The sequence below is a fragment of the Microcaecilia unicolor genome, chromosome 9 (assembly GCF_901765095.1).
Source record: "Microcaecilia unicolor chromosome 9, aMicUni1.1, whole genome shotgun sequence".
Taxonomy (NCBI): domain Eukaryota; kingdom Metazoa; phylum Chordata; class Amphibia; order Gymnophiona; family Siphonopidae; genus Microcaecilia; species Microcaecilia unicolor.
In genome coordinates, this window is record NC_044039.1 from 94826956 (window position 1) to 94849780 (window position 22825).

The 22825-nt window shown below is 45.0% G+C and overlaps 1 protein-coding gene across 1 annotated transcript in view; it reads right to left on the minus strand.

Moving 5' to 3' along the window:
• Positions 1 to 22825, minus strand: part of LMNTD1 (lamin tail domain containing 1) — a 440913-nt gene that overhangs the window by 71519 nt on the left and 346569 nt on the right. Inside the window, exon 9 of the mRNA XM_030213683.1 lies at positions 3954 to 4099. Within this exon, the coding sequence (XP_030069543.1) occupies positions 3954 to 4099 (146 nt within the window). The remainder of the gene's footprint in view (positions 1 to 3953; positions 4100 to 22825) is intronic.

The following is a 22825-nucleotide window of genomic DNA, read 5'->3' on the forward strand; positions in this document are numbered from 1 at the left end:
CTGCTCAGTGTGCTGCTGCGGCTAAGAAAGCAAATAGAATATTAGGCATTATTAGGAAAGGAATGGAAAACAAAAATGAGAACGTTATAATGCCTTTGTATCGCACCATGGTGCGACCGCACCTCGAATATTGTGTTCAATTCTGGTCGCCGCATCTCAAAAAAGTTATAGTGGAATTAGAAAAGGTGCAGAGAAGGGTGACGAAAATGATAAAGGGGATGGGACGACAACCCTATGAGGAAAGGCTAAAACGGCTAGGGCTCTTCAGCTTGGAGAGAAGGCGGCTGAGGGGAGATATGATAGAGGTCTATAAAATAATGAGTGGAGTTGAATGGGTAGATGTGAAGCGTCTGTTCACGCTTTCCAAAAATACTAGGACTAAGGGGCATGCGATGAAGCTACAATGTAGTAAATTTAAAACGAATCGGAGAAAGATTTTCTTCACTCAACGTGTAATTAAACTCTGGAATTCGTTGCCAGAGAATATGGTAAAGGTGGTTAGCTTAGCAGATTTTTAAAAAGGTTTGGACGGCTTCCTAAAGGAAAAGTCCATAGACCGTTATTAAATGGACTTGAGGAAAATCCAGTATTTCTGGGATAAGCAGTATAAAATGTTTTGTACATTTTTGAGATCTTGCTGGGTATTTGTGATCTGGATTGGCCACTGTTGGAAACAGGATGCTGGGCTTGATGGACCTTTGGTCTTTCCCAGTATGGCAATACTTATGTACTTATTTTAACCAGATAGCAGCAATGAACACTGATGATATCTCACTAAAGTTAACGTATGAGAAGAGATTCGAAGACCTGAATATATATACTCTAGAGGAAAGGAGAGATAAGGGAGATATCATATTTATTTATTATTTATTTGTAGCATTTATATCCCACTCTTTCCCGCTCGATAGCAGGTTCAGTGCGGCTTACAATGTATGGGTTACAAAGTATCACAGAGATAACACAGTTGAATAGAGTAGGATAAGAGGAAGAGTCATGGGAGGGAGGATTGAGTTATGGGTAATATTAGTGGTTTGGATTAGGTTCGTAAATTAAGTCGGGTCATTTGGATAGGCTTGTTTGAAGAAGTAAGTTTTCAACAGCTTTCGGAAGGGTAGGTGTTCGTTGGTTGTTCAGATGGATCTTGGTATGGCGTTCCAGAGTTGGCTGCCTATAACGGAGAAGTTGGATTCGTAGTAGGTTTTGTATTTGAGACCTTTGCAATTGGGAAGGTGAAGATTGAGATATGTTCGAGAAGGTTTGGACCCGTTCCTGGCTGGAAGGTCGATCAGATTGGTCATGTAACTTGGAGATTCTCCGTGGAGGATCTTGTGGATCAGTGTGTGGACTTTGAAGTTTATTCGTTCTTTGATAGGGAGCCAGTGGAGTCTTTCACGGAGTGGTGTTGCGCTTTCGAATCGTGATTTACCAAAAATGAGTCTTATATAGATCTTTAAATACTTGAAAGGTATTACTATACAAACCAATCTTTTCCAGAGATGGGGAAGTGATAAAACTAGAGGATATGAATTGAGGTTGTGTACTAACATAGGAAATAATTTTTCATAGAGAGGGTGGTTGATGCCTGGAATACCCACCTGAGGGAAATAGTGGAGTCAGAAACAGTGAAGCAATTCAAAAAGGTGTGGGATAAAGACTGAGGGTCCCTAAATAGAAAGAGGATGGTAGAATAACAAAACAATTGACCTCATTGATGCTGATGTGTTATGATGGACAGGAGTGGTTGCAGTGGCGTAGGAAGGGGGGAGCGGGAGGGGCGGTCCGCCCCGGGTGCACGCGCTTGGGGGGGGTGCTGGCCCCGCTGGTTCCCTGCTCTCTCTGCCCTGGAACAGGTTACTTCCTGTTCCGGGGCAGAGAGAGCAGGGAACCAGCGGGGCCGACGCAGCTCCGAGTGACGTGCACTCAGGGCGGATAGGCCCTCCCGCAGGTAAGAATGCGGTCCGGGGGGGGGGGGGGGGTTGTGCTCCGGGGGGGGTGCGCCGCAGGGGGGGTGTCACGCTGTGCTGCACCCGGGGGGGGGGGGGGGTGCGCAGCAGCGGCGACCCGTCCCAGGTGCCATTAGCCCTCGCTACTGCACTGAGTGGTTGTTAGAAGGCAACTCCAGCTATGAGAAATTAAGGCCAGTGCTGAGCAAACGTCTATGGTCTATGTTTCGAATATGTCAAGACAGATCAGGATGGATTGAATTGGGCATTGACAGCAATTCCAGTAGAAAATGACAAAGAAATATTGGGATCAAATATACGGATTTTATACCACATTCATTGCTGGTTTTTAATTATGAACTGATAATGAATATGATTGTTGGGCAGGCTGGATAAATCATTCAGGTCTTTATCTGTCATCATCTACTATGTTACTATATTATGTATGATAGGAAATATAAAGAAACACAAAGAGTAAGGTGTCTAATGGCTCTTCCAACAACAAAAAAACAGGAACCTTGAGTCCAATACAAAGAGTTTATGGTAGCACTAAGACTTGACACGGTGCCGTGCTTCAGCGCTTCTGCCTGTGTCAGGAGTCTGTAGATGTGTAGCCTCTTAGAACAAGAGGCAATCAATGCACTCTTCAGAACTAAAGGCAATGTTTATACCTGAATACAAAGAACCCACTGCTTTGTGTTTCCCTGTGACATTTCGTAGTTGTGGCTTTGTTCCTTCATGTTTGTGTGGTTTCTATATCATAGGAAATGTGGAGGGGTATTTTCGATAAGACATCTAAGTCCGACTTTGGACGTTTTGATAAAAACGTCCAAAATCCGAATAGGAAAGAAGGTCATTTAAAAAAAAGAAAAATGTCTCTCTTTTAACAAAAACAAAAAAACCCTGTTTTGAACAAGGTTTTGTGCTTTGGACGTTTTGTTTTTTTGGTCCATTTTTGAAATAACAAAACAAATAAGTGTAAAACATAGAAAATCAACCATTGGGATGCAGGAGGAGCCACCATTTTTAGCAGACTGATTCCCCAGACATCCCAGGAGAGCAATGGAGCACCCTAGGGGGCACTTCTGTGCACTTTATAAAAATGCTCCCAGGTACAAATCTCACCTTTGCTTCCTTATCTTGTCCCCTTTGCCCTCCAAAACCCACCTAAAACCTACTGTCCCCCTCTGTACACCATTATGATAGCCCTTATGGGTGAATGGGGCACCTATATGTGTGTACAGTAGGGTTTTGGTGACTTTGGGAGGGGTTACAGTTTCCACCACAAGTGTGACAGGTAGATGGAGATAGGACCCGAGCCCCCCACTCCATAGTGTACTACACCACCCACTACACTACTCCAGGGACTGCTTGCTGCTCTAATAGACCTGGCTGTAACATCTGAAGCTGTCATAGAGGCTGGTAAGTCATATTTTTATTCACGTTTTTTGGGGGGTGGGGTTGGAGGGGGGTCAGTGACCACTGGGGAGGTACTGGAGGAGGGGGGTCATCCCTTTTGTGTTCCTAACCTTTTTGTGCCTTATTCGTTATAAAAACAGGTCTAGCTCAAAATGTCTTAGTTTTAGTTTAGTTTTTTTCCATTATGGCTGAAAAAACATCTAAATCTTAGGAACACCCAAATCCCACCCTTAACATGCCCCCAATACACCCCCTTGACATTTGGATGCAATGCAGACATAGAAAAACGTCGGAAAAATAGGTTTTGAAAATAATGATTTGGACATTTTTGTGAGAAAAACATCCAAATGCTGCTTTATGCCAGTTTTTAGACATTTTTCTCTTTTGAAAATGAGCCCCATAGCCAGCCAAAGGTTAACCAGATAAGTTAATCAGTTAACTTAACCAGGTAATATTCATCTGCATTGGTTAAGTATTTGGAATTACTGGCTAAAGTTAACTGGATTACTCATTTGGTTAATTTAAACTGGACATACTGTAGCTGAACATTGACCCCAACAGTGCAGGATGGTGCTAGTAGGTAATACATACGACTAGTTTTCTCATCTTTGTTCCATAGCACATCTGCTGATTTGGAGAATCTGAAAGGTTTTAAAGATGATGATGTAGAATCATGCAGAGCTGTTTCTGACTGTCCAGGTGTTTTCTTCTTCATTGATAACTGGTATAGATTTTGTCTAGGAGAAGGAGTAAGATTCATAGAATAATGAAATACTGGAAGTCCACCAGGGTATTGGCATTATATTTCCCTTTCTATGATCAAAAAAACACAGACATTATATAATAAATGAGTCAAGGATGCAACATTAAAAGCTCCTCAAAAGTACTATAAACATTAACTTGCTCGTTTCTTTAACTCATACCTTTCTTTCCCATGGCAATTTGGTATCTTCAAGCCATTGATTTAATTCTGATAACCTTCTTATATATCTGTTTTGCAGGATGTCTCTCTTTTTATTGTCTATTTGTTTCTATCTTGCTTTTGCTTATATTATGTATGTTGTTTTGTTTACCATACACTTGCTTTAGCTATTTTTTGTTGCTTTTATTCCACGAATTTTAGATTGTTCATATCTGTGTTTTTGTTATGTATGTGTGAATTGCAATCTGCTTAGTTATAGGTGGAATTAAACATGTAAATAAATAAATATGTGCCAGCAATTGTAAAGATATGAGTGATTGTCATACCCACAAAACAATCAGTATACTCTCTGCTCTGCCAATAAGGATGCTGTCACTGAGATACTGTAAAAACAAGCAGAACGAGGCCTTCCCACCTTGCCCCACCTTATCCATGCTCCATATTAGCCTTGCCCCTCATCAGCCTCTCCAAACAGCTCAGTCGCTGTCCATGTGTGGCATGTGCTATAAACTAACATATATACACATACATAAAAGCAGCATATGCAACCTACTAAAATATACACAAGACCATAAAAGCTGGATTTGGTAACAAATAATTTTCATGTATATCCATAAAGACACCATAACCCCATCCCATAGCTATATATCCATGTAACTCACAAGCAACCATTTAGGTGAATCTATTATCCACATAGCAGTTACATGTCCATGGCCCCTAATACTGCTGATCATCCAAGCAAGACAGATGTACTGTATACTTCCTGACCACTCCGCAGTTAGGCCAAGTTGAGCCAAGTCCCGGAGCTCCATCAACAGAAACAGAATATGGGTAGTTTGTAGCATATACATGTTACACACCTCACAGACACATGTTCCTAATCTGCTGCCCTGGCCTCCAACCCTCCACCAGGTTCCTGTGACACTTGTCTGCTACAAAGAGCACACAGATATAAGTAAATCTGCAACTTTATTGGAAAGGAGTGGCACATTGTGATATACCAGCCAGGATTCCTGGTGGAAGCCCCTTAAGAGCAGACAGATGAGTTCTGGTCCCTCACCATGTGACACCAAAGAAAGAACTTCCCTGTTGTTTTAACTACCCCTCTCTAGACCCCCTGCAGGTAGGTTGTAAAATGGAACATATTTCATTTGTTATAATTTTTTAATGGCCCCATCCATATGTAAATTAGATTAGCTACATGTGCACCATCACTAGTGATCTCAGAAGGAAAAACGTGAAAAGCCGGGATCCAATGAACTGCCTTTTCCACCTGTATAAAAGTTCCATTTCCACATGTAGCAGTTAATTTAAGATGCCCATGGGTCTGTGCTGTCCAAATCCATGTGTCATGGCTTCCAAACAAATAAAAGAAGCATCTCCACCAGAAAGACCAACTTCTTACTAGCTGAGGCAGGTGTCATAGTGAAGGAGATCATGAAGCACCAGAGGACCGTCTTTGCCTCTGCAGGTCAGAGAGTCAGTGCCTACACCATGCAGAAACTCTTGGGGGAACAGAGAAAATGATCTTCCAAAAGTTTAATGCCATCTTACATAATAACAGAGATGCTGAGAACCTGAAGAAAAAAACAGAGAGAGCTGAGGAGAAATATTAAGGTCACAGACAGATCCAAACCTAGGCAGGATGATGTATTGATAGTCAGTGAGTGGACACATTTGATGAGGACACCTTGTGGGGTGAGTGAACTGGACACATCATGCCCTACAGAGACAATCAGTGATTACCCACTTCTGCTCTAATGCCACCTCAATCTCATTCCTCTGTGGGGTGGGGTGAGTGAACTGGACACATCATGCCCTACAGAGACAATCAGTGATTACCCACTTCTGCTCTAATGCCACCTCAATCTCATTCCTCTGTGTTTATCCAAAAGTCATCCTTCTAATCTTGCTGTACCACTGTGCCTAGCTCAAATAGACTATGTTTTTTCTACATCTCCAACCCTGGGTGCAGACATAGGCAATGCAGGGATGTGCTATCATCTTACATCTTCAGCTCTGTTTGCAGTCTTTTGTTCCCCCTGCCCTGCTAGAGATGTGAGATGTCATATCCTACAGAGAAATGGTCTCTCATTAACATGTGTGGCTCATACCTGACCTTTTTTACAGTGGTGGCAGAGGCCACTGCCTCAGGGGCCTATCCAGTCTGGTCCAAGGCACTATGTATAGTGCTGGTATCATGCAGAGGTGATGTTGCATGCAAGATGTTTACAAATACTGTGATCAAAATATGGCCCTAACAAAACACCATCACATGTAACCCTGGCAAAAGGTGGCAACTTGAGGCTATGTACATGTGCCAGCATATATAGAGTTGCATATCTAGCCCTATGGCAATGATCTTCACTGTTTTTCTAGTAGGTGCCATGTTGGCAAAGCATTTCAGTGTGAAAGTCAAGATTGTTGGTGGACAAAGTGGACAGCACACTTGGTAAAGTGGGGAAGATGACGTTTAATGTAAGCAAGTGCAAAGTGATGCATATGGGAAAGAGGAACCTGCAAGGTTCCATGTTAGGAGTCGCCAACCAAGAAAGGGATCTTGGTGTCGATGTTGATGATAAGTTGAAATGCTCTGCTCAGTGTGCTGTGGCGGCTAAGAAAGCAAATAGAATGTTAGGTATTATTAGGAAAGGAATGGAAAACAAAAGTGAGGATGCCTTTGCATCAGTCTATGGTGTGACTGCACCTCGAATATTGTGTTCAATTCTGGTCGCCGCATCTCAAAAAAGATATAGTGGAATCAAAAAAAGGTACAGAGAAGGGCGACGAAAATGATAAAGGGGAAGGGACGACTTCCCTATGAGGAAAGGCTGAAGCATCTAGGGCTCTTCAGCTTGGATAAGAGACGGCTGAGGGGAGATATGATAGAGGTCTGTAAAATAATGAGTGGAGTGGAACGGTTAGACGTGAATCGATTGTTTACTCTTTCCAAAAATATTAGGACTAGGGGGCATGCGATGATGCAGATGATGATGATTAGATTTTCCACTCATGACATGTGTGGGACTTGCAGAATATGTCACAGACATGTATTCCTAAATGATGCCAATGGCACGCCCCCAACATAACTCTTTTTGACATATGAATGTATCAGCGTGCCCACATCTAGATTGTGGCTGTTCTAAGATTGTGATTTCCAAATGAATGCCATTTCCTCATGTAAATTCTGGCATTTCTACATGGAAATCACATATAGACCTTCTAAAATAATGGCTTATATGTCTATAAAATAGCCACAAATAGCCACCTACTTGGATTTTCTACCTAGATGACCTGTTACAACATTACTTGATATTCCATCTCATCATGTAATACGATCTGATGAGTACAGTAGTAAGGTATTTTATATTGCTAGACCAGTTTACTGGTCCAGCAAATCAGCAAATGAGAAATATTACGGAGTTTAAAAGAGAGCTCAAGTGTTTATGCAAGCCTACAGCTGGGGTAGTGAACAATGATTTAACAACTGCTCTGGGACTTTGTTTTTAACAGTTATTTTGTGATTTCTAGTTTGTTTTTATATTATGTATGTAATCATGCAATCTGCTGAGAACTATGGATCAAGCAGAATAAAAGTTTTTAAATAAAAACATTTATTTTATTTATTTGTTACATTTGTATCCCACATTTTCCCACCTATTTATAGGATCAATGTGGCTTACATAGTACCGGAGAGGTCTTTGCAGGCTCCGGTGTGAACAAATACAGGGTGATGTTGTGGTAAGATCAAGTTCATGTGGCACAGCCACATTAAGGAATTGGAGAACGGAAGAGTTGTGTTATGTCAATTTTATGAGGTCACTAACAGGCTTATTTTCGAAAGAGAAGGGCGCCCATCTTTCGACACAAATCAGGAGATGGGTGTCCTTCTCTCAGGGTCGCTCAACGGCATAATCAAAAGCTGATTTTGGACGTCCCCAACTGCTTCCCGTCGCGGGACGACCAAAGTTCCTGAGGGCGTGTCGGAGGCTTAGCAAAGGCGGGACTGGGATGTGCCTAACAGATGGGCGTCCTCGAGCGATAATGGAAAAAAGAAGGGCGTCCCTGAGGAGCACTTGGGTGACTTTACTTGGTCCATTTTTTGTTACGACCAAGCCTCAAAAAGGTGCCCGAACTGACCAGATGACCACCGGAGGGAATCAGGGATGACCTCCCCTGACTCCCCCAGTGGTCACTAACCCCCTCCCACCCTGAAAAAAACAACTTTAAAAACTTTTTTTGCCAGCCTGAAATGTCATATTCAGGTCCATTGCAGCAGTATGCAGGTCCCTGGAGCGGGGAGATGTGTGTGTGTCAGCGGAGGCATAGCGAAGGCGTGGACCTCCTTCTTTCAAACATTTTGGACGTCCTGAATGCCCCCCCCCCCCCCACACGGACGGCCAAATTTCAAGGGAGGTGTGGCGTGGAGGAGTGGCCTAGTGGTTAGAGCACTGGTCTTGCAATCCAGAGATGGTCAGTTCAAATCTCACTGCTGCTACCTGTGATCCAAAATCCAAATAAATAAAGGGGATGTCAGAGGCATAGCAAAGGCATGGACATCCTTCTCACTAAAACATCCACATTTTGGACATCCTTAATTGCCGTCGCAGGGACCGAGGCATAGGGAAGGACATCCTTCACCCATACTCTAAAAAAAAAAAAGATGTTCCTGACGAGCACTTGGACGTTTTCACCTGGACTTGTATTTGTCTAAGATTGTAGGCGGCAATTTATTTAAGGTTGTAGACGGCTATTATACATGCAGCTTGTCTGCATGTATGAAGCTGTCTATGGCATGTGCAGAGTAGCCAAGCATAATGCTTGGCTGCTCTGCACTGGCTTCCCCTCCTTAGGAAGGAAATCGTGTGCAAATGAGCTAACAGCGAGCAGCTCATTTGCATGCGATTTCCTTCATGCATGCCAGTACCTTTCCGAATCGCTAAGAGATCGGCAAGGGAAGGGCTTTTTCCGTTCGTTTAGTGCATCAGTTAGTCCACTGTAGTGCCCTCTAGGGTGCCCGGTTGGTGTCTTGGCATGTCAGGGGGACCAGTGCACTACTAATACTGGCTCCTCCCACGACCAAATGGCTTGGATTTGGTCATTTCTGAGATGGGCGTCCTCGCTTTCCATTATCGCTGAAAATCAGAAACAACCAAGTCCTGGAGACGACCATCTCTAAAGTCGACCTAAATTTGCTGATTTGGGCATCCTTGACAGTATTATTGAAATGAAAAATGGATGCCCATCTTGTTTCGATAATATGGGTTTCCCCGCCCCTTGCTGGAGCCGACCTGCGAGGACGTCCCCAGGAAAACTTGGGCATCCCTTTCAATTATGCTTCTCTAAGTATTCTTCCCAATGCACAGAGGACAATTTTTTTAACAGGGTGTCTAGGCTATGACTATTATAAGTGCATATGTTCCACCTACTTTTAAAGGCAACATATGCACCCACCAAGGGTAGGCACAAACTTACACTTGTTCCAAGGCAAGTCTAAATACACGTATGTATGTACAAGTAAGTATGTGTATAAGTGCCAGTCCTACCCCCTCCACCTGTTCTTTGCCCCTGGGAATGCCTACACATTTATTGGCAATTCTGTAACTTTGTGCCTAATGTTAGGTGTCAATTGTATGCATATGTTATACAAGAATAGAATTTATTTATTTATTACATTTGTATCCCACATTTTCCCGCATAGCAGTAGGCTCAATGTGGCTTACAGTTCTGGAGAGGAGAGTACCAACTCTGGGAATATATACAGAGTGGAAAATAGAGTAACAGTAGGTGCAAGGAAGCTGATAAGGTTCCGGAAAAGAGAATACAACTCTGGGACGTGAGCAATACAGAGTAGGATAAGGGTAGAAGTACACTTAATTATAACTGGAGTGGTAAAATTCATACAGTTTGAAGTAATAGGATTATGTGGAAGGGGTATTGTTCATTTCTTAGATCGAAAGATGTCATGCATTGTTCATGAATTAGTTTGGGTCTGCTGGGTAGGCTTTCCAGAAGAGGTGAGTCTTGAGGTCTTTTCGAAATTTTAGATGGGTGTTCGCAGTTCTAATGTTTCTAGGTAAAACGTTCCAGAGCTGGGTGCAAATGTAGGAAAAGCTGGATGCATAAGTTGATTTGTATTTTAGTCCTTTACAGTTTGGGTAATGCAGGTTTAGAAACGTTCTTGATGATTCGATGATGTTTCTATTTCGTAAGTCGATAAGTTCGGTCATGTAGGTTGAGGCCAGAGCATGGATTATTTTGTGGACCAGAGTGCAAATTTTGAAGGCTATTCATTCCTTGATTGGTAGCCAGTGCAGTATTTCGCATAGGGGTTTAGCACTTTCGAATCTTGTCTTTCTGAAAATGAGTCTAGCTACCGTGTTCTGCGCAGTTTGGAGTTTCCTTAAGAACTGTTCTTTGCATCCCAAATATATGGCGTTACAGTAGTCAACATGTGATAGTACCATTGTTTGAATTATGTTACGGAAAGTTTCCCTTGGGAAGAATTGTTTGATCTGTTTGAGTTTCCACATTGCATGGAACAATTTCTCCATGGTGGCAGAGGCTTGGCTCTCCAGGGTTAGGTTGGTGTCAATAGTAATTCCAAGGATCTTCAGTTTGTCCGATATTGGGAGAGTATGTTCCGGGGTTTTTATGGATGAAGGGAGGTTTGTTTTGTGGTGAGAAGAGAGAATAAGGCAGTGAGTTTTTTCCTTGTTGAGTTTGAGTTTGAATGCCGATGCCCAGGCATCCATTAAGCTTAAACTAGTCTTTATTGCAACAGTGATTTCTGTTGGATTAGAGTTGAACGGTATGTAAATGGTGACATCATCTGCATACAGAAAAGGATTAAGATTATGCTTGAATAGGACATGAGCAAGGGGGATCATCATCAGATTAAATAATATGGGTGAGAAAGGTGAACCCTGGGGTACTCCGCAATCGGTACTCCATGATGGTGATATGTTTGAGTTTGCTTTTACTTGATAAGATCTTGTGGTTAGGAAAGCCTTGATCCATTTGAGAATATTCCCTTCTATGCCAATCTTGTCGATTATTCTTAATAGTATATAGTGGTCAACCATATTGAATATGCTTGACAAGTCGAATTGCAAGAGGAGTACGTTTTTACCTAATACGATTTCCTTTTTGTACTTGGCTAGGAGAGTTACCAGAACGGTTTCCGTACTGTGAAGAGATCTGAAGCCCGACTGTGATTCATGAAAGATTGAGAAATTGTCAATGTATTCAGTAAGTTGTTTAGCTACAATGTTTTCCATCAGTTTGGTTGTAAGAGGGATGGATGCCACAGGTTGGTAGTTGGTGATATCGTTAGTTTTCTTTTTGGTGTCTTTTGGTAATGGTGTGAGTAGTATATTACCTTTTTCTTTGGGGAATATGCCATGCTGGAACAAGAAGTTGAGGTGGGAGGTAAGTTCAGTGATGAATCGAGTAGGGGGGGCGTGTTCATTAGATAATTGGGGCAGGTGTCCAATTGACAGTAGGCTGTAGAGATCTTATTGGTTGCTAGTGCTATTGTTTCTTGTGTGATCTGGGCGAAATTTGTCCAAGTTCGGTGGGCTGGGTATTTTTCTGAGTGTAGGTCTAGCTCAATAAGGAAGGTATCAAGGTTGGTGTAGTCCTGTGACATATTTTTGCGTAGATCGACAATTTTGCCTTTGAAGTAGTTAGCAAGATCGACAGCTGTTGGGATTCCTGATTTATGAACATCAGAGGGGCCAATAATTGACAGTTATGCATGAAGGTGCTAGGCTGTATTCTATAATCTCCCTTCCAAAGTTGCTTAGCACAGCATTTCCCAAGTCCACTCCTGGAGTACCCCTTGCCAGTGAAGTTTTCAGAATATCCACAATGAATATGCCTCCATTATATGCAAATCTCTTTCACACAATCCACCAGTCATTGACCTGTCATAAGTGGACATGCCTAAAAGTTTTGTATGCCAACTCAGCTTTACCCTCTCCTTTCCTATTTTGTCAAGAAATTTATGTCCATCTTTATTCCCTTCCTACATTCCATGATCACTTCCAGCCTAGGAACAGGTTTCAGTCCCCCATTTGGAAATCTACCTGTATCTATCCCAAGCTGAAGAATGTTAGTGATAGCCAAGCCAAAAGAAAGAGAAAAACCAAACAGTGGAGATAACCAATATATCAATGACCAAATGGTGTGCAAAACAAGGTTCTTAAAAAGTCCTTTATTAAAAAACAATACTTTTCACAATTGCTTGATAGGACTCGACACAGATCGTGTTTCGGCATTCTTGCCTGCATCAGGAGTCCAAAAGAGATCTAAAGGCAGTTCCAGTGAAAAAGTACAGTCAAATAACCACACAAATATATGAATGATAACTAGTGAACAAACACATACATATACATGAAATATAACCCTTATAAAATAATAAATGTATCAATAAATATATATAAACTGATAATTTGCTGATAAAAAAATAACTGATGAATTATTGGCATACTGCCAATATAATATATATATATATATATATATATATATATAAATATAAATGCACTATTAGCAAATCAATCTCTTGATACTATGAGAGGAAAAGACTTCAGATGCCCGATAACCCCTGCGCTTTTTCTAGCATTGGGTATCGTGCTACTCAGCGTTTACTGTTGAAATCAATTTTCTAATGTAAACTGCTGGCGATCATCGTCATAAGTCATAAAAACCTCTCCAACTGCGTCTTTTAAGAAATGTGTTTTTTCATATATATCTTAAGCACTTTAGCTCAAAAAACTTATCTGCTGACAACTTCGGCCGACGGGTACACCCGACAGTGAGCCCCTGTTTTGGGTGTGCTTCTTAAGGGGCAGAGCCCAAAGCCACTTGTACTACCCTGTTTGTAGAGTCAGCTTTGTATTTACCATGAAGTTTACCGTATTTGCCGAAGTTTAAGATATGAGTAACTATATTTATCATTTTTTCCTTTTAAGTATATATTTATTTGTTTCATTTGTATCCCACATTTTCCCACCTATTTGTAGGCTCAATGTGGCTTACATAGTACCGGAGAGGCATCTGCAGACTCCGGTGTAAACAAATACAAAATGATATTGAGATTCTGCACCTGGATCTTTGCCAAAAAGAGGAAGATGAGCTAATGGAATAAGAATTTGGGAGGGGAGACACTGCAACAACAGGCATGGAGAAGGACAACTCTGTGTTTACTCCCACACTATGCCCCGTGCAATGTACTGCAGAGACAAGAACACCCAGAATGCCAAGCACATCCTGCTGGGTCAGCAGGTATCCACAGTGATTTCTGCTGAGGAAGAAATCCATCCCTTGCAGGAGGGAAAAAGAGGGAAGGTGGAATGTGATTGTTACAGTATGTTACCCTCTCCCCCCCCCCCCCCCCCATCACTTACATCAACAAAGAAAACTAATGCGGTAAAATAGGCATTTGCCAGCAAAAAGCTCCAAAAGCTCTTTCCTATCCCCTGTACTGCAGGAAAAGATTGATATCCATACTCCATACATAGCTTGCTACCCCACCCCCGCTCCCCAAGGGGCTCAGATTCTGCATATGCACAACCATGCATACCCCTTCAATCACAGTGATGCTCAGTGAATACAATAATGTATTTTTGTGCCTAATATGTGTCTATATAGACTGCAACATACCTACCAGATCCACACATGCTAACAGGTGAACATTCTGCAGGGAGAACTTTGATGATGAAGGTGAGGGAATCGCTCACGGAGTCAGCGCCTCCTACTGCCTCGTGTCGCTGTACGGATCGGCGTGGCTGTATCAGCGCACAAGCAGGCAGGAGGTCGAGAGCAGCGGTGGCGGGGCAATCGAAGCTGTGCGGCCCAGGACCGCGCGTCCACGTGGCAGCCGTCTCGTTCCGCTGCCTGGTGACCGGCACAGCGTGGGAGTTTGAGGTAGGGTGGTGAGTCGGCGGAGGGCGGCCGGGACCACGCGTCCACGTGGCAGCCGTTCTCCCTAGCCCATCTGAGAGCCAGGAGACCTGGGCAGCTGGCCCTGGTGTTAATCCTGCTGACGTGGGAGCTTGGGGAGCCAGGTGTCCACAGGCAGCTGTTCCCTAGGACCTCATGTTCATGTCCCGTGGCCCTCACTGGCTCTGGTCCTGCCTGTCTGCCGCCTGCCCTCTGTCCTGGCTTGCTCTGGCCCTTCAGCCTGCTCCGACCCGGCTTGCTCCAGCCCGCTGCTCTGCTCCCTCCTGCTTCTGCTTGTCCCAATCTGTCTGTTCCAGCTTACTCGGGCCCTGCTACTCCTACTCCTGCCTGTTCCAGCTTGTTCCAGCCCATCTGCCTGAGCCTGTTCCAGTCCATCCGCTCCAACTTGATCCAGGCCATCCGTTCCAGCTTGCTTAGTCCGTCTGTTCCGACTTGCTACAGTCCACCTGCACCTGCCTGTCCAAGTCCGGCTGTTCCTACTTGCCCCAGTACATCTGCACCTGCTTGTCCTAGCGTGTTCCAGTCCTGCGGTGCCGCTGTCTTCTGCTCCAACTTGATCCAGCTTATACCAGCCCATCTGGCCTAGCCTGTTCCAGCTTGTTCCAGCCCGTGTGCCAGCTCGTTCCTGCTCTAATGCTCCAGCTTGTTCCAGCCCATTCCAACCTGATCCAGCCCACTCCAGCTTGTTCCAGTCAATCCCTGCTTGCTCCAGTCAATCCGCCCCAACGTGTTCAAGCTTGTTCCAGTCCTCCTGATCCCAGTTTGTTCCAGTTCGCCTGACCCAGCTTCCCCCGCTTGTTCCACTCCATCGGCTCCAGCGTGTTCCAGCCCGCTTGTTCCAGTCCATTGGCTCCAGCGTATTCCAGCCCGCCTGATCCAGCCAGCGTGTTCCAGCTCGTTCCAGTTCTCCTGAGCCCAGCTTGTTCCAGCCCGCCTGATCCTTCCAGTCTATCGGCTCCAGTGTGTTCCAGTCCGCCTGATTCAGCTTCTTCCGGCTTGCCCCTGTCCACCGGATCCAGCGTGTCCAGCTAGTTTCAGCTGCCGATCCAGCCTTCCCCTTGCTGTCCATCGGCTCCAGTGTGTTTCAGCCTGCCTGACCCAGCCTCTCCTTGCTTACTCCAATTCTTCTGCTCCAGCGTGTTCCACCTCGTTCCAGTCTTCCTGATCCCAGCTCGTTCCAGTCTTCCTGATCCCAGCTTGTCCGTCTGCTCATCCTGACACAGTTCATCTGTTCCTGCTTGTTCCAGCTTGTCCATCTGTACCTGCCTGTTCCGGCTTGTTCCTGCTTGCTTCAGCTTGTTCCGGCTTGCTCCAATCCATCTGACTGTTAACACATCGAGTAACCTGCCTGCCTGCTTGCGAGCCTCTCAGCCATTGACTTACCTACCTGCCTGCTAGCTTATCAGCCATTGACTTATCTAATCGCCAACCCAAAACCTAGCTTCAAGCCCTATCTATCTGCTTAACACCTCAGTCATTACATAGTCACCCATTAACACCTGTTAACTGCTTAACACCTCAGTCACTATATTGTCACCTGTTACACCTCAGTCACCACCTATGGCCCCTGTCCATGTTCTCTTCCTTGCCCTGTCCCTTCCTAATCTCCTTTCCCCCCCACTCCCACTGTCTACCATTAGAACTACTCGCTGCCCTCCCACCCTGCCCGCCACCGCAATACCCTATTCACCTCCATCCCTCACCTTACCATCCCTCTTGTCCCCCTCCTTCCTGGCTCTCAACCTTCGGCACTTCCTTCCTGCCATTAACCCATCCCCTTTCCTCCTCAGTACACCCCGTCTTCGTCGCCTTCGTCGCCCAACCTCCCCCACCCTCCTCCGCACTCTCTTGCTCCTCCTCCTGCTATCCGCGGGAGACATTAACCCTAATCCAGGTCCCCCTCACCTGTCCCCGTCCTATCCTTGCGAACGATCCCGGGATGTCTCCAATCTCGTCTCTATTCCCCTCCTTCCCCCCTCCTCCCTCCCCTTCTCATGCGCCTTGTGGAATGCCCACTCAGTCTGCAACAAACTGCCTCTCACCCACGATCTCTTTATCTCTCGCTCCCTTCAACTGCTCGCCCTAACCGAAACCTGGCTCTCCCCGGAAGACTCTGCCTCCGTTGCAGCCCTCTGCCATGGAGGCTATCTCTTCTCCCACACGCCCCGCCCAATTGGCCGCGGCGGAGGCGTTGGGCTACTACTCTCACCCTCCTGTAGTTTCCAACCCCTCCACCTACCGCAGTCTCACTGCTTCTCATCCTTTGAAGCCCATTCCATCCGGCTATTCTACCCGCTACCACTCAGAGTGGCAGTCATTTACCGCCCCCCTGATAAATCCTTCCCTTCCTTCCTTACCGACTTTGATGCTTGGCTCTCTGTCTTTCTTGACCCCTCATCTCCGTCCCTCATTCTCGGAGACTTTAACGTACATGCTGATGACCTATCCGACCCCCATGCTTCTAAGTTCCTCACCCTAACATCCTCCTTCAACCTCCAGCTGTGCTCCACCACCCCTACTCATCGTGACGGCCATTGTCTTGACCTCGTCCTCTCCTCCTCCAGCTCACCCTCCAATTTCCACGTCTCAGCTCTTCCTCTCTCCGACCATCACCTGATCACATTCACACTTCTTCACCCCCCCCCTCCACCCCGTCCAACTTTAACCACCACCTCCAGGAACCTCCAGGCTATTGACCCCTCCACCTTATCATCTACTATCTCTAATCTCCTCCCCTCCATCATGTCCTCCGAAACTGTCGACAAAGCGGTCTCCGCCTACAATACCGCTCTCTCCTCTGCTTTGAACACCCTTGCGCCATCCATCTCCCGTCCCACAAAGCGCACCAATCCCCAGCCCTGGCTGACTCCTTGCATCCGTTACCTTCGCTCCTGCACCCGATCCGCTGAGCGCCTCTGGAGGAAATCTCGTACCCTTCCAGACTTCCTCCACTACAAATTCATGCTATCCTCCCTCCACTCCTCCCTATTCCGTGCAAAACAGGACTATTACACCCAATTGACCAATTCTCTCAGCTCCAACCCTCGTCGTCTCTTCACCACCCTTAACTCCCTCCTAAAAGTGCCCCCCGCTCCTACTCCCCCTTCTCTCTCTCCTCAATCACTGGCCGACTATTTCCGCGACAAAGTGCAAAAGATCAACCTTGAGTTCACGACCAAGCCACCACCTCCTCTTCACCCTTTAACCCTCTCCATCAACCAACCTACCCAGGTCTCTTTCTCCTCTTTTCCTGAGATCACCGAGGATGAAACTTCCCGCCTTCTTTCCTCCTCGAAATGCACCACCTGTTCCTCTGATCCCATCCCCACCAACCTACTCAACACCATCTCCCATACTGTCACCCCCGCCATCTGTCGCATCCTCAACCTCTCTTTCTCCACTGCAACTGTCCCTGACACCTTCAAGCACGCCGTTGTCACACCTCTCCTCAAAAAACCTTCACTTGACCCTACCTGCCCCTCCAACTACCGCCCCATCTCTCTTTTACCCTTCCTTTCCAAAATACTTGAGCGCGCTGTTCACAGCCGCTGCCTTGACTTTCTCTCCTCTCATGCCATCCTCGATCCACTTCAATCCGGCTTTCGCCCTCTGCACTCGACAGAAACAGCACTCTCTAAAGTTTGCAACGACCTGCTCCTGGCCAAATCCAGAGGTCACTACTCCATCCTCATCCTCCTCGATCTTTCCGCCGCGTTTGACACTGTCAACCATGATTTACTTCTTGCCATGCTGTCCTCTTTTGGGTTCCAAGGCCCTGTCCTCTCCTGGTTCTCCTCTTATCTCTCCCACCGCACCTTCAGGGTACACTCCCATGGATCTTCCTCCACTCCCATCCCACTATCTGTTGGAGTTCCCCAGGGATCTGTCCTTGGACCCCTTCTCTTCTCAATCTACACCTCTTCCCTGGGCTCGCTGATCTCGTCTCATGGTTTTCAGTATCATCTTTATGCTGATGACACCCAGCTATACCTCTCCACACCTGACATCACCGTGGAGACCCAGGCCAAGGTATCGGCCTGTTTATCCGACATTGCGGCATGGATGTCCAACCGCCACCTGAAGCTGAACATGTCCAAGACCGAGCTCCTCGTCTTTCCTCCTAAACCCACTTCTCCTCTTCCTCCACTCTCTATCTCTGTTGATAACACCCCTATCCTCCCTGTCCCATCTGCCCGCAACCTCGGAGTCATTTTCGACTCCTCCCTCTCCTTCTCTGCGCATATCCAACAGACTGCCAAGACCTGTCGCTTCTTCCTCTTCAACATCAGCAAAATTCGCCCTTTCCTCTCTGAGCACACCACCAGAACTCTCGTCCACGCTCTCATTACCTCTCGCCTTGATTACTGCAACTTACTCCTCACCGGCCTCCCACTCAGCCATCTATCCCCCCTTCATTCAGTTCAGAACGCTGCTGCACGTCTTATATTCCGCCAAAACCGATATACTCATATCACCCCTCTCCTCAAATCACTTCACTGGCTTCCGATCAGTTATCGCATACAATTCAAGCTCCTCCTCCTTACCTACAAATGCACTCAGTCCGCGGCTCCTCACTACCTCTCCACCCTCATCTCCCCCTATGTTCCCGCCCGTAACCTCCGCTCACAGGACAAAGCCCTTCTCTCAGTACCCTTCTCCACCACTGCCAACTCCAGACTCCGCCCATTCTGCCTTGCCTCACCCCATGCCTGGAACAATCTTCCTTCACCCATACGCCATGCCCCTTCCCTACCCATCTTCAAATCTCTGCTTAAAGCTCACCTCTTCAATGCTGCCTTTGGCGCCTAACCACTCGAGATATATAAAATACCCCAATCTATCCACCCTATCAGACTAACTGTTCACTCGTCCTCTAGATTGTTCACTTGTCTTTAGATTGTTTTCTTGTCTTTTAGATTGTAAGCTCTTTGAGCAGGGACTGTCCTATGTTTAAATTGTACAGCGCTGCGTAACCCTAGTAGCGCTTTAGAAATGCTAGTTAGTAGTAGTAGTAGTAGGTGGGGGTGTGAGTCTCTCCAGGACAGACGACACACCCACAGTGGTTGGTGCTCTCCCCTGGATTCAGTGCACTGGGATGTGGCTTCCTAACCTGAGCTGATGAGCACCCTCTAGTGGTCAGATCTGTACCTGCACATAGCAAAGCTTCTGTATATATATGTGTATGTATATATATGTATATATGTGGTTTATGTTGCTGCAGGGCAGCTACTGGGCAGAGAAATCCATTATCAAGTGCATTCTAAGGCCTTATTTTGTAGTATCCCAAGAAACACTACTCATACCTATACACAGAGTGCCCACCCATATTAATATAGTGACGTGGAGGGGCATAATCGAAAGGGACGCCCAAGTTTTGTTGAGGACATCCTCGCAAAACGTCCTGATGGAGGGGCAGGGAAACCCGTATTATCGAAACAAGATGGACGTCTTTCGTTTTGATAATATGGTTGGGGACATCCAAATCTTGAAATTTAGGTCGTCCTTAGAGATGGTCGTCCCTAGACGTAGTCATTTCTGATTTTTGGCGATAATGGAAACCAAGGATGCCCATCTCAGAAACGACCAAATCCAAGCCTTTTGGTCATGGGAGGAGCCAGCATTTGTAGTGCACTGGTCCCCCTGACATGCCAGGACACCAACCGGGCACCCTAGGGGAGTGTGCTGAGCCCCCCAAAACCCACTACCCACAACTGTACACCACTACCATAGCCCTTAGGGATGAAGGGGGGCACCTAGATGTGGGTACAGTGGGTTTCTGGTGGGTTTTGGAGGGCTCACATTTACCACCACAAGTGTAACAGGTAGGGGGAGGGATGGGCCTGGGTCCGCCTGCCTGAAGTGCACTGTACACACTAAAACTGTTCTAGGGACCTGCATACTGCTGTCATGGACCTGAGTATGACATTTGAGGCTGGCACAAAATATTTTTAAAGATTTATTTCGAGGGTGGGAGGGGGTTAGTGACCACTGGGGGAATAAGGGGAGATCACCCCGATTCCCTCGGGTAGTCATCTGGTCAGTTTGGGCACCTTTTTGTGGCTTGGTGGTAAGAAAAACAGCACCAGGTAAAGTCATCCAAGTGCTCGTCAGGGACGCCCTTTTTTTCCATCATGGGTCAAGGACGTCCAAGTGTTAGGAAAGGCCCAAGTCCCACCTTCGCTACGCCTCTGATATGCCCCTGTGAGCTTTGGCCATCCCTGCAATAGAAAACAGTTGGGGACGTACAAAATCGGCATTCCATTATACCGATTTGGATGACCCTGTGAGAAGGACGCCCATCTTCCAATTTGTGTCGAAAGATGGGCATCCTTCTCTTTCGAAAATGAGCCTACTAGTAACATAGTAGATGACGACAAATAAAGACCTGTACGGTCCATCCAGTCTGCCCAACAAGATACCATATGTAATGAGTTTATGATGCAATACTTCAAATGTATACCTGATCTTGATTTATCCTTGCCATTTTCAGGGCATAGACCATAGAAGTCTGCCCGGCACTGTCCTTGTTCTAAATTTCTGAAATTGTCGAAGCCCCTGAAAAGCTTCACTCCAGCCCATGCAAATCTAATCAGCAACAATCAGGGCAGAGACCTTAGAAATCTGGCCTAGCACTGAGTTTGATTCTCAATTAGTGGTGTTGCTGCCTGATAGTAACATAGTAATATTAGCTCGGGGCCCACCCAAAATTCAGGTCTGGCTACGCCACTGCACGCACAGCTGGATTATTGATATTTACTTGTATACGTGTTCACATACCTACGTAAATGACTAAAATACTGGCACTACAAAGTAGAGGGTAACACACGGCTCTCAAGATGGGGAGTAACGGATGAAAGACTTTATTGAGGCACCAAAGCAAGACCCAATATGGGTCCATGTTTCGGCCACCTACGTCAAGGGTCACAAACAAACTGTGTAAAAACAATTGTATAAGTAAATGTATAATGCAAGATTATGTTAATTAGACCAATTAAATACAATATTAAAAGCATATTAGGAGCAAGTGGTGTAATACTAAAACATGGACTGCATGGATATAAAATGGGAGGACTGCATATATAAAAACCATGGACTATATAAATAATGGTAATCATAGAGCAAAAAATATCGAAAATGAGATAAGAGATGAACTCCATGTATTAAACCAGACCTGTGTCGGGTCTTGCTTTGGTACTTCAATAAAGTCTTTCATCCGTTATTCCCATGTTGAGAGTCGTGTATCACTCTCTGCTTTATGTTGCTCCTTGATTCTTCGTAGAGGTTGTCTCCTGTTTTCCTGTGGATATAGAATACTGGCACTCCTAACTTTAGGTGGTTCTCCTAAATTTAATTGAATAACCAGCCAGTAACTGGGGCATAACAATCAATTATTGGCACTAATTGACTAACAATTTGAATTAATGTGCGTATCTTCTTGGTTGATGTAAGCCCTAACAGTGTGGTTTCGGTGCTGTGATGTTTCCTAGACCCTTTCTGGTGAGAGTGGAGTGTGTTGGACTTGTCAATGAAGTCAGGAAGTTGCTTTAAGATAGTCTTCTATGATGTTGGAGATAAATGGCAGTTAGGCGATTGGACACTAGTTAGAGACGTCAGCTTAGCTATCCTCTTTCTTCCCTCTTCCCTTCCCTCCTCCTTTTCTCTTCTCCCATTTTTTCTTATTTTCTTCCCCACGCCTCCCCTGATTTGGAATATCTGTTCTTAATTTTTACATAGCAGTTATTTCGCCCATTTTTTCATTGAGGTTACGCATACTCAAGTGCACATTTACTTTATTTCACATGAGAATCATAACATTTCTGATATATGTGTTATCATTTATACTTTTTATGATGTAATTCCCCTTTCATAGTTTTAGCTGTTATCGCAGTAAGATAGTTCTGACTCATATTCTTTCCCACCAAGATAATTTGGTTATTTAGGTGCATCTTTACACATACATAACACCAGCACTCATTTATTTTAATTTTTACACATTAATTATTTACATGAACATGGCAACATCAGCACTGTGTACTTCTGTGAGTTATATGAGTATACAGTTTTTAAAGATATACATCAATCCAATATCTTTGGATACTTGTTTCTTTTCACCATGGCTTTACACCTATTAAGTCAAAATATGTTTTGGTTGTGACAGGATCCTGCAATATAATTACAGCAATGGCATATACTGTATCCTTCAAACTTTGCTTTATAACAAATGTAAATGACTGATTAAGCAAAACAGATAAATACCTTACAATTTTCAAATGTTAATCTTTGTCTATTCTTTAACACGTCAAAAACCGCATGAAGCGTAGCCCCAGATTTCTCTCTCTTTTTTTTTTATTTGCATTTAAAGATCAAAAATAAAATACAATGTTAATTAAGAAAAGGAAAAAAAAGGTAACATTCTGTTTAAAAAAGGTAAATTTACATCTTTTAGACCACAACTTAAGGACAAGATACAAGGTAAAAATTTCCTGAATTAAATCACAGGGAAAAAAAAAAACTAATCAAAGAGCAGAGGTATGAGGGACACCCGCAGCCAGAGAACTGAGCACTAAACATTCTA